The sequence below is a fragment of the Pelodiscus sinensis genome, chromosome 1, assembly GCF_049634645.1.
Source record: "Pelodiscus sinensis isolate JC-2024 chromosome 1, ASM4963464v1, whole genome shotgun sequence".
NCBI classification, from domain to species: domain Eukaryota; kingdom Metazoa; phylum Chordata; order Testudines; family Trionychidae; genus Pelodiscus; species Pelodiscus sinensis.
In genome coordinates, this window is record NC_134711.1 from 48,685,387 (window position 1) to 48,698,099 (window position 12,713).

Sequence of the window (12,713 nt, forward strand, 5' to 3'; positions counted from 1 at the left end):
TTCCGCGGCAGGGCCAAATCCTCGCGGGAGCCTGCCCCGGGGCCAAACCCCCCTTCCATGGCATGACCCGGCCCATCCCCTCTCCTCCCGCAGCGCGGCCAACCCCCACGGGCACCTGCCCCAGGGCCAAATCCCCCTTCCACAGTGCGGTCCAGCCCGGCCCAGCGCAGCCAACCCCCTCCGGCCAACCCCCGCCCTTTCCTCCCGCAGCGCAGCCAAGCCCCACAGACGCCTGCCCTGGGGCCAAACCGCCCTCCCACGGCCTGGCCTGGCCCAGCCAAACCCCGGGGCCGACCCCTGCTCCCACAGTGCAGGGAAACCCCTGTGCTCAACTCACCCCTCCGGCGCTGGCAGCGCAGGGAGGCCTCCACACTCCTCCTCCGGAGCCGATGTCCCCTCCCCCAGCATGCAACAGAGCTGAGGGAGGGGAGCAGCCCGTGCACGTCCAGAACTCCCGGAAGTGACGCGGGCTTCAGACAGGACTTCCGTCCACCCCACGGGAAGCCGGCATTACACTAGAGGTAGGTAGTGGGGCTTCTCGGGGGTGGGGGGATAATGGGAGGGTGGAGTTGCCCGAATGCCTCACGTTCGACTGGTCAAGACCTTGCGATCGACCAGTCGATCGTGCTCGACGGGTTGGTGACCACGGGTCTAGACATACCCCAGGTGATTATTTTCACGTGTGTGAGAACACTCAAGAGGATAGTGATTGTCTGGTCTTACCCATATTGTTCTTACTGGGACATTTAGAGCACTACATGAGGTACACAATATGTCTTATAAAGCACTTGTAAGACAATGGTCCATACTGCATGGGGATCCTATGACCATGCTAGACCACACTGAGGATGCACCCAGGATAGAGTGCAAGAAATAGGGAAACCAGTCTCCAAAGCTAGTGGTTTATTCCATAATTCAGTTCACCAAGTTAATAGAAAAAGAACTTCTGCTGTACCACACTGGTTAACCAGAAGCCAATTACAGTCTCCTTTAGGCATTCCAAGCCTTTGCTCCAATCTAGACAACCAATATAGTAAGATGTACTGAAAACCCATTTCATCATAATTGAGGTTCTTACTAATGCCAAATGATCAGACACTTAGTTCAGGTCAATATATATTACAGATCTTACCAATATTACACGGGCAGCCAATCCTTAGTAAACTAACTAAAAATGTATTAGCAATGAGTAGTCCTGTAGCACCTTAGTGATCCGTGGTCTGGTTTTACTCACTGCTGAGCTAGGGGTTTTTTTTGCAAGAGATGACTGGTGTCCGCTGTGTGGGGAGGAATGAGGTTCAGCTCCTCCCCAACAGCTTGAATCATATATATTTTGTTAGTCTCTAAGGTGCCACAGGACTCCTTGTTGCTTTTAAAGTTACAAACTGACATGGCTACCTCTTTGAGACTTTGTATAGATTTATTAATGAAAGAAGACAGTTATGCAGTTAATAGATTATATATGTAACCCTTCTGCCGGCAGTAGGCCTGGCAGTAACCAGGGCTGGGTTCAATATCTTGGGGTCCATCTCACACAGAACTGGCTCGAGCCTCCACCCAGTAATCTGGGAAATTCACACACCCCTGGGTGCCTCTGAGAGGCAATGCTTCCTCACTCGCACTGAGTCTGAGTGTAGGAAAGAAACATTTAATGAAACAGAGAGAGAAGTCATACGGCATTAACTTGGGGAAACCACCACAAACAGAGTTCATAACCCAAACATGAGCTAAGCCCCCGCCCCCCCCCGCCAAGAATCACCTGAAGTCCAAAGAGTCAGACACCCCAAAAGTCTCTGTCCCTGGTCCGTGCCACCCAGAGTCCCAAAGTTCACCAGCAGGGTTTCATCTCCCAACCTGGGTAGAAATGTGGGTGGGGGGATAGATAGGAGGCACCTTACGACACTCTGCCACGCTCCACCAGCTGTCTCGTCCCACACCACTGGACACTCCACAGGTAGCCTGCCGCCACTCCTCGCCTGCTGCTGCTGCTGGTCACCACTCCTTGCCTGCAGCCGCTCCATAACATGCCGCTGGTCGCCACTCCACGCCACTGGTCGCCACTCCTCACCTGCCGCCATGCCACACCACACCACACCGCTGGTCATCTCTCCTTGCCTGCTGCTGCTCCTACCGGCCACGTTACTTCACCAGCTAGTGATTCTCACCAGCCACTCTGCTGGTCGCTGCCGCTTCACTGGCTGTAATGGGTCTGGCTCTCAGCCAAACCAGTGATTTCAGCTCTCAGTGATTTCAACTCTTTAGCCCCAGCTGGACTGGTAAAGGAATCCAGCTTCCACTGGACTAGCAAAACAAAAGACTCCTCAGGGAGTCCGCTTTAGGTCTGTCCTTAAAACAAAGGGGAAAGGGGCAGGTTGGTCCAGTCTTACAGCTACACCTGGCAGGTGTGAAGCAGGCTGACTCAAGCCCTTTAACCCTTCCCCCCAGCTCAGTTCACTCAACTCTGGAAGGGGGGAGGCTTGTTCCTCCGAGATCTCTTACCAGCTGTCTGGTGGCGTCTCTCCTGCAAGCACTGGTGGCATGTTTTACAGTTCCCACATTTAGGGGTAGCATGATTAGTGACCCCACTACAGACCCAAATTATTTACAGTTCTCCACATTCCATTCCAACACTGACCCTCCATCAGCCCTGGCTGAATGGGATTTACATAGCCACACCTCGTATTCTCTCCTGAGCTGTACTTACATATCAACAGTTAACAGTTAATTACCTTGCAGAGCTAAACAAGTGGGCTACGTCTACACTGGCATGATTTTCCGAAAATGCTTTTAATGGAAAAGTTTTCCGTTAAAAGCATTTTCGGAAAAGCATGTCTAGATTGTCAGGATGCTTTTCCGCAAAAGCACTTTTTGCGGAAAAGTGTCCGTGGCCAATCTAGACGCGGTTTTCCGCAAAAAAGCCCCGATCGCCATTTTCACGATCGGGGCTTTTTTGCGGAAAACAGTACTGTGCTGTTTACACTGGCCCTCTTGCGCAAATAATTTGTGCAAGAGGGCTTTTGCCCAAACGGGAGCAGCACAGTATTTCCGCAAGAACACTGACGATCTTACATGAGATCGTCAGTGTTCTTGCGGAAATTCAAGCGGCCAGTGTAGACAGCTGGCAAGTTTTTCCGCAAAAGCAGATGATTTTGCGGAAAAACTTGCCAGTCTAGACACAGCCTTGTAGTGTGCACACCCACCCCTCCTTTTAGCTGGCTGATGGCAAGCAGCAGTTCAGCCCCTGCTTACATATATATACAAATTTTGCAAAGTACTTATATCAAAGTTTATATTAGTAATGGAATAGACTGCTGGCATGCAAAAGTCATTCTGATAGCTTCCAAAAGATTGGAATGTCCTCAGTCCATAAGTATGGGTCAAAATGCTCTTTTTAATTCTAGATCCACAGTCCAGAGAATTAAAGGAAGAAAAAGACAAAACAGAGGTCTTGCACAGATTTTTTATATTCTTTGCCATGTGCATGGAAATTTACCATACCACAAAGTCCACAGCCCCTGTTTATGGAAAGTAACTGGCCTACAATGGAATCCTGGCCAATAGGAGCTGCAAGAAGCCATGTCCCAGTCTGCACCATTTCCGTTATCCCCATTGGCCAGGAATAGTGATCTGCGGTGAATGGGAGTTTCAAGCACCTGTACCCACAGTGGCTCAGCTAAATAACGTGCCAGTGGCCCACTTGGGGCTAGCTCTGGTGAACCACATCCAGCCTGTGTACCGCTTATTGTTCACCGCTGGGTTCAGGGTTTTTTCCCAGAGATGACTGGTGTCCACTGAGGATTGTGTATGTGGAAAATGAGGTTCAACTCCTCCCAACAGCTTGAATCATGCTCTTCTCCAAAGCTCCCTGTAGTTTTCAGATGTTAGTAACGGGCAGAGGAAGCAGTAGAAGCAGGCACTCTCGCTGCCTCTCCCAGTTGTTTGCCACTGTCTTGCCCCACAGCCACAGCACACCAGTTCTAGCTGCTGCAACAGAGGGACAACACTCTTGGCCAAAGGGAGCTGCAGGAACTGGCGTGAGCCGGGACACTGCTTCCAACAGCTCCCATTGGCTGAAAATGGAGAGCTGAGGCCAAAAAGAGTTGCAATTGCCTGTACCTGCATGGGTGCATGAAAATATAGTGGTGGCAGCCTGTTGGGGCTAACCCTGGAAAACTGAATCAAGCCTGTGGGCCAGTATTTGCCTATCCCTGCCTATAATATGTGCTAACTACTTATGCTAAACCATCTGTTTTACCTTGCATTTAGCTGTGGCCTTGGAGTACCTATCCCAGACCTGAGGAAAAGCTCTGTTGCTCAGAAGCTTGTTTCCCTCACCAACAGAAGGTGGTCCAATAATACAAGCTGTTACCTCACCCACTTTGTCTCCCTATCCATAATAAACCATCTTGTTAGTTTTTAAAGTGCTACATAGTCCTGTTTTTTGTTTCAGCTACACCAGACTAACAAGGCCACATTTCTATCACTATCCATTATGCCACACTCTTGCAAAGAAACTCAGGAACCACCTTATCAGCACATACCCTAATGACTTAACCAACTAACCAAACAATAGAGGTGCTAATTGTCCTTAGCCTCTTGTAACTACTTGAACCATCTACTCACTGTCTCTTCCCTCCCCTTTTTCTCTCTCCCTCCCCTCCCCATCTTTATTTATTCTTGGATCTGGACTTCTAATATGCCAGTCATCTGAAAAAGTGTGTTGTGCTTATGACAGCTCATGATACCATCTACATGTTTTTGTTAGTTTTTAAGCTGCTACGAGACTATTCGTTGTTTTTTTAAGTTTCTCCTGTTACAGACTAACTCTACCCCTCTGAAGCTTTTGAGACTCCCTCCTGAGAAGGACAATTGTTAAGGCGGAAGAAGGGGGAGTCTTGAGTCACAGCACCTGGGAGAGAGGAGGAAAGATAAATCAAAGAGCTTCAGCCCCAGATGGGGGAGGGGGAGCTGTAACCTGAGCCCCTCCACACTGGGCTGAAGCCCTATGGTTTTGGGCACAGCAAGTCTAGCGCCAGTGCTGTGGCTACTCCTGGAGTCACAATCCACTTTGGGGGCCCAGCCCACAGTCTGGGAACCGCTACCCTAATGTCCTGGGAGGCACAACACCGCAAAGCAAGCTGGTTTTAGCCAGCTCCGCCTCCAGCCCTGCCTAAAAGCGTCCCCAGCGCTGTCAACAACTGAGGACTACACTTCCCAGCAGGCAATGGGGGGGGGGGCGCGTTCCCAGCTACACGCATGCCCAGTGCTTGCTTTGCCCTGCCATAGAGACCGAGCGCTCCCACCTGCCCCGGGCCGGCTGCGTGCGGAGGGGGGAGGAGCCGCGGTAGCGCTATGGAGCCCGAGCTGCGGCCTGGGGTTGTTGCCGCCGCCCCCGCTGCCCCGGAGCAAGAGAGGAAGCTGGAGCAGGAGAAGCTCTCCGGGGTGGTGAAGAGCGTCCACCGGCGGCTGCGCAGGAAGTACCGGGAAGGTAAATGCCGGAGCGCGGCTGGGCCGGGCCCGCCCCTTCGCCGGCCGCGGGTGGGCGGTGAGAGCCCCCCCCGCATGCACGGAGCCCGCAGGAAGGGCCTGGGGACTGGTGCCGCCTCCTACGCGGAGCCCCAGGCCCCCTGTTGATGCAGCCGTTGGGGCTGGGAAGGGGCGGGCCTAGGTGCTCTCCTCAAAGGGGCCCCAGGTCCCGGTTTTCTTTCTGTTTTCGTGTCCCTGCCCCCAATAAACAGGGGGGCGGGGAGCTGCAGCCTGTGTGTGCAGCTGGAGGCGCTGCACCGTCTGCAGCGCTGTTTGCACGTCTGGGGTTAGTGACGCTGAGGCTGCTGAAGGCTCTCCCTGCCACCCCAAGTGCTGCCACGGGGCTTCGTCCTGCAGGACCCGGCTCCGCTACCCCTTGTGCTGCTCACAGCTTGCATAGCCTCCCGGTGGCCTGTCCTGGCTTCCCTCCTTTGCCTCCCCGCCCCCCATGGGCACCACAAAGCTTCAGCTTCCTCCTCCTGCCCCCCCCCCCCCCTTAAAGGGTTCCTGGTGGGAGGCTTGGTGCTTCTGGAAGTGGGGGTGGAAGGGATGTCCCAGCTTGCCCTTTTCACCTGCCTGGTGAGTCTGTCTCTTTTCTATATGGTTTTCTGCAAAGCAATCCCATTACAGGCACATCCCGTTTTCCTGTCATAACCAAACCCAGACCTTGTTTTAATTATGTATGATAAGAGGAAATTATACTGAATTCGCTGGTCCTAGCTCTTACCATTTAGGAGGTGTTTTGAGCAGACACACAGATTCTTTAAAATATATAGTATATTATCTCAACTGACTAATGGTCTTTGACACATGATCCAGGAGATTTCTAGTTAGAATGTGTGACCTTCCATGAGAGTTTCAGATGTTGCACACTAGTGTGGGATTAGAATAGCAGAAGCATCTTGGAAATTAGACACAGCAGTTGTGAAGACTTAAAGTACATTTCAAAATTGAGATCAATAGATATTTGCAACAGAAATTACTCTTATCCTCTAGTCTGATCTGGAAAACATAGGCCATAATATTTCATCTAGTAATTCTTGCATTGTAATTTTTGGTTGAGTAACATCATGTCTTTTTGAAAAATATGAGTGGACTGGAAACTGTTTTTATAAAAATACTTGACTCTTGTATGGCATTTCTAATCCTAAATCTTTAAATGTTTTACATTTCAAACTAATTCCTGCCTCTTCATCCATGGCTGCCTGAAGGCCATCTTGCTGAAGCTTGCTGTATGGACTCCCCAGATTCTGAGAACACACATTTGTTGGGAATCCTAGCCCAAATTAGCATGGCTACCTTCTAGATAGATTTATCAGCTCTTTCATGGTGGAGACCAAGGAGCACTGGTTATTCCAGTCCTCTTGGGATGTCTATACTACATCTTGTGGTCTTTGTGTATCCACAGAGTAAAAATATCTGTGTAAATGTTGCTTTGACATTGACGCTCAGGTGCATGTTCACACTCTTGAGCCAACCCCTATTCCCATCAGCCTTGAAAGTCTGAACTATGGTGTATATAGCTATTAGCGTGAGCCCCACTTAAGTCTGTCATGTGGGGCTGGGAAGTTTATTCCCAGATGTAGTGTTTAGGCATATGCATTTGTAGCTATACAAGCTTGAAAGAGGATTTCTCTCATCTTCTGGGCCATGGAACAGTTATCAACACACCGCTTAACTGCTCAAATTGTGTTCTGTTGGCAGCAATTGGGCTTTTGGCTGCTCACACCTTTCTGAATTTGCAGACAGATTGAAATAACAGAAAGACAACACTTAGGACTTTTCTACAAAACTGTCACGGGGAAGTGAGTGTAAGATAGCTAAGGTGTGACTTTAAAGTACAATAGTTACAGTATTTGAAACTAGCCCCCTGTGTGGACACTCTTATTCAGCATTCAAAGTGCCTTTTTGTAGATTCAGCTATAGCTGTTCTACAGTAATTATTCTGGGCCTTTTCCCTTGTATAGAAAAGCCCCCAGCTAACATTTAGTTGTCATAAAATGATTTTTTTTATGACAACTTAAATTATACAGAAATCGGGTAAGCTTCCTCCTGCCCAGGAAAAGATTCTTGTTTGCCATTGGAAAATGAATATATAGGAAATATTTTACTAATACTAATTTTCTTCTTCAGAATGGTTCAATTACGTTGGGAAGTAAATAGTGTTATCTATAGTACTCGTTTGATTTTCTTTACTACGTCTTGCACATTAGTGAGAACTCTGTTTGGCAGACATTGAATTGCATTAATGGTGGGGAGGAAGGAGAAATAACAAAACTATTCAATAACTTATATTTCTGTAACATGGGGCTTTCTACCCCTTTTATTCTAACCAATTTATAATCTTCATGAGCTAGGTCCTGGAGTAAAATGTTTCCACTTGAGGCGCTGGAGCAGTGTGAACACAGGAGCCAGCTGTGAGCGCCTGCTGAAGAGCCCAGCCCAGAGCACCCAGCCAGCTGTGAGCACATACACAAAGCAGCCCGGACGGCTGTGAGTGCCTGCTGGAGAGCCAAGCTCAGTGCGCCCAGTTGGCCATGAGCGCATGCGCAGAGCAGCCCAGCTGGCCTTGAGCAGTTGCTGCGGTGCAAAGCCGCCCGGCTGGCTGTGACCTGCACTCAGCCATGTGCTCCGAGAGGCCAGTGGGCTGCACTTCATTCTTTTATAAAACTGTTCCGGTGGGCCGCAAAAAGTTTCGATTGGGCCGCATGCAGCCCTCCAAACGCCAGTTTGACATGCCTATTCTACAGTATAACTCCTTCCGACCGGAACTCACCTTTTCTGTTTTATGAGAAATAGTCGAATTCCATCCATATCCCATTGTCTTGGCACATCCAAACCCTTACCTTGCTTGAAGTTATGATGAGAGGAGGCTGCATACCAAATTTGGTGGTCCTAACTCTTACCATTTAGAAGTTCTGGAACACATGGGCTCACGGATGGACAGACAAACACACACGTCTAAAATGTACAGTAAAGATAATAAAAACTAGGACCCTGCCAAATTCACAGTTATGAAAAACGTGGAATCTGGTTGGTTTTTTGGGGGTTTACCCAGATGTTGTGCTTTTGCAGACTTCATGGAGGGAGACCAGCATTTCTCACATTGTGGGTCCTGACCCAACAGGAGTTGCAGGAGGTTACAAGGATATTTGAAAGGTCATTGTATTGCCACCATTATTTCAGCTTTGCCTTCAGAGCTGGGTGACTAGAGTGATAGCTGCTGTCCGGTAGCAGCACAGAAGTAAGGGTAGTGTGACAGGGCGAACAGGCCCTGCACTGAAGGGCTGGGAGTAGCTCAGGCCCAGTTGGCTGAAAGAGCCCCGCCCCTCCAGCCCTGCTGGGCATGCTCCCAGCAGAGCCAGCATATAAAGGCAGAGGGAGCTCTGCAGGAGGGGAGGCAGCTGGAAGGTAGAAAGGCCCAGGCCGCAACTCCGGTGTTCTGCAGCAGCAGAGGCCAGAGCGAGGGCCAGCATTGCACTCCAGGAGTGAAACCGGCAGCCAACAGCGTCGGAGGGACCGGACCACCTACACTGCCAGCCCTGACCCCGATAAGGACCGCCACAGAGGCGGACAGACTATAGGGGTGCCAGGGTGGTAGGAAGAAGCCCAGGGCAAGGGATTGCTATCACAGCTTGGTGTGTATCGGCTGGATTTCCCACCAAGCAGGCAAGAGCAAGAGTCCCTGCCTGCAGGGCCCTGGGCTGGGACCCAGTGGAGAGGTAGGGCCCAGGTCCCCCTACCATCCCTTTCCACACCCTGGGCAATCACCCCAGCCACGACAGGCTTTTCCCGGAGCTAGGCCTCAACTACCGTATATGCCCTGAGAGAGGGGCCTGGACTTTGTACTGGAACTGCTAGAACCGTATAGGCCCAGTTAGAGGACCCGGGACCCTAGGGGCCAGCCCCCCAACAGGTGGCAATGCCATACCATGTCATCCTTTCTTCAGCCCTGCTGCTCTCAGAGCTGGGTGGTCAGGGAGTGGCACCTGTTTCATCTTCGATAAACGCAGTGAGATGTAGGAGTGATGTGTATTTGACTTCCCTATTTGCTAACCCTTGTTCTTTAAAGCTAATTTCCATTTTATCTGAGCGATATTTACAGGCCACACCGAAGTTGCTGTTTTCATGGACTTTGCAAAAGTACTCTAATGAAGTCACAAGTGGTGCTGTACTATTTGCAATGAACTACCAGCTGGGCAAAACCTGGTCAGGCTGGACTGTGGATTTTGCTGAACTAGAGAACCCTGGCTGGCCAGGTTCTGGGCTGGTATTGGAGAGGACAGTCCCAGCCTGGCTGGCACAGAAGGTAGTGTAGTCTCTCCCTGGCTGAAGGCAGTGGTGCTGGCCAAGTTGGTGCCCCCAAAGTGGTGGGGAGCATGCCAGAGCCTTGACATCCCCTGATCCGGCAAACTCCATGGTTTGGGATTGCTCAGACTGACTGCTTAGAATGCACTGATTTTTGGAGTAGGCCCCGTTGAAATAACTCACTGGCATTTCTTGTTTTCTCAAACAGTATACAATAGGGTTCCCCTGCAAAAGCTGAAATAAAATAGACCCATGGCATCCCTGTTATCAGGGCTGGACAATTTAGGTAATCTACTTGCACATGATGAGTAGATTATAGCCCGGCACGGTGCCGCAGCGTGATCAGCATATGCGCAGCATGGTCTGTGCATGCACAGCGGGCTGAACCGTGTGGCTTGGTGAGCCCTGCCTATTATATCTGGGGACATAATGTTCCAAAATAAGGGTGATGTATTATATAATATAAGAAAATGAGTGGCAATTAGCAATTCTAGATTTCTCTTACTACAGCTTCCTGTACAGGTTGAAACTCTGTAGACCAGGGCTATCTGGTTTGGCAACATCTGTGGTCTGGAAGGACCGTGGATGTTGCTGGACTAGGGAGCCCTGGTAGAAGGCCAGAGGTAGAAGCCCTGCAGTGGCCAGGAGTCCAGGCTGCCTGCAGGGGGACCACTGGCTGGGAGCCCTGCCACAGGAGTCTGGCTGAGCTGCAGCAGAGCGCTTGGAGCACCAGTTGACTACGGTGGGGCTGTGGTCTGCAAGCCCTGGGTCAGCTGCAGTTTGCAAGCCTCCCAAACAAGCAGCAGCATGGGAAGCGGGAGGGGGCGGCTCCATGGATCCAGTGCTAGTGGGAAGCTTGCTTAAAAGCTGGCTCCTCATGGGCACCAGCTCCTGCCTTTTTCTCCGCCCCCCACCCACTACCTCTGAATGTGTGTAGTCAACAGGATTAACGGATGAGCCTAAGCTTATCGATTCATTGTGTGTTCGACTACACATCGACATCCCTACATGCTACTGTTTAGTCTGCTGAGAAACAGAAATTGAAAGCCTAAACCTTTCAAAAGCAAAGAAAATGTGTCAAGTGTAAGCAGTGCAAGAAGATGATGCAGGGCCTAATTGCAAGAATGAAACATCACAAGGAAAACTATTGATGGGGGGGGGCAGGAAGGAAATGATGTGGATGAAGCTATCGATATGGCTGAGCGATCAACTGGCTAATAATTTAAATAAAAAAACAACAAAGGTTAACTTATTTCAACTAATCTTTGTGGCTTGTTTAATTGGCTAACTAGATTTAGAATCTATACAAAAAGCTGCAGGAAGAGAAATCTAGAGTTGCCAGTTGCCATTGTGTTGGTTCCTTATTTTACATTGCTTAATACATGACACTTATTTTGGAATATTATGTCCACAGACCATAATGGTGATGCCATAAGTCTGTTCCCAGTTTTACTTCAGCATAACTCAAGTTTCCCAAGGAAACCCCACTTTTTATATTCATTTTCTCACAAAACAGAAGTGCTAGTGAGTTCAATGGGACTTACTCCTAAATTGACTGCTGTTAGAGTACACTTAATCTTATATTGTGTGGTCCTTTTTTTGGGGGGGTGGGAGGAGCGGGCTCAGCTTAGAATCAGATCTGCATCCTTGCTGGAAAAAATGTAAATGATTAACGAAATAATAGAATGAAAAGAATTGAGAGGAACCACTACAGGCAGTCCCCGGGTTACGTACAAGATAGGGACTGTAGGTTTGTTCTTAAGTTGAATCTGTATGTAAGTCGGAACTGGCGTCTAGATTCAGACACTGCTGAAACTGACCGCCAGTTCTGACTTACATACAGAATCAACTTAAGAACCCCTGGGGCTTCCTGTAGTCAGCGCTGGTCAGTTTCAGCAGAAGCTTACTTGGGGACGCCTGGGGCAGAGCAGTAATCTATCCCTGTGTGACAACAGAAGATGGGTTGCATATCTTTCAGAAACAATAGATACATTGGGAAATGCTTAAACATCATCAATATATTTAAAAGAAGGGACAGGGAAAGCTGTAATAAACTGAAGAAAAATTCAATTGCCACATGCGCAATTTTTTGTCAAGCAACACTGCAAACGTGGCATAGATGAGAAGAGATCAGGAGGGTCCAAACTTATTCTCCTTCAAGATGTTCCATGGAATTCTCTATCTGTAATGAACAATTTATGGAGAATTGGCCTAGTCTCATAAAAATTTGAAGAAAATCCTGATTAATCGACGGAAATATCTCCTCTAAAGTGGACAGTAGTTGTAGATGTTTCTAAGGACTCTGTACATTTATTGTTCTGAGGGCTTGTCTATTACAGTTAGTAAAACTTGAAAATAGAGTTTAAGGACATCTGTAGTCACAGATGACTACAAATGTGAAACACTTATGTACATTTGAGATTTAGCTTAATAAAATATAAGTGCTGTTGTGTTTTGTGATTGAGCTTTTACCGTTCCAAACCTATTGCATCTGCAGCCTGACACCGGTACTATTCCCTAACTTTATTTGTATTAATTTATCTAAGAAAATGACATGAAGTGACACGAAGTATACCCTCTTAGATGTGTGAATAGATTCACACATCTACTATTAGGTTGTGCCCCCCTGGGCGTTAGTGTGCAAGGGGAATGTGCGGAGCATTCTTCCACTTCTCATTTGGAGGACTGTGTCAGTGAGGGGAGTAGCTACGGGTAATTTTTTTGTGCCTCTCACTTGTGTGTGGCCCCCAACCCTGCTTTAAAAGCTAAATCTGTTTTCAGTTTTTGCTATTCTTGGAATGGGCAGAAATTTAAGTTCTCATATCCTTAAATTTGTTTTCTGCTGTGTTTTAAAAAACAAAAAAACCACAAGTCCAGTC

At 48.9% G+C, this 12,713-nt stretch overlaps 1 protein-coding gene across 3 annotated transcripts in view; it reads left to right on the top strand.

Annotated features, from left to right (window-relative positions):
• The first annotated feature begins 5,218 nt into the window (after window positions 1-5,218).
• Window positions 5,219-12,713, top strand: part of SAMTOR (S-adenosylmethionine sensor upstream of mTORC1) — a 55,956-nt gene continuing 48,461 nt past the window's right edge. Inside the window, exon 1 of one of the 3 annotated variants that reach the window (XM_075929578.1) lies at window positions 5,219-5,545. In XM_075929578.1, coding sequence (XP_075785693.1) covers window positions 5,353-5,545 — 193 coding nt within the window. In that variant the 5' untranslated portion in view covers window positions 5,219-5,352. The remainder of the gene's footprint in view (window positions 5,546-12,713) is intronic. The other 2 variants (XM_075929564.1, XM_075929568.1) reach the window with 2 other exon arrangements.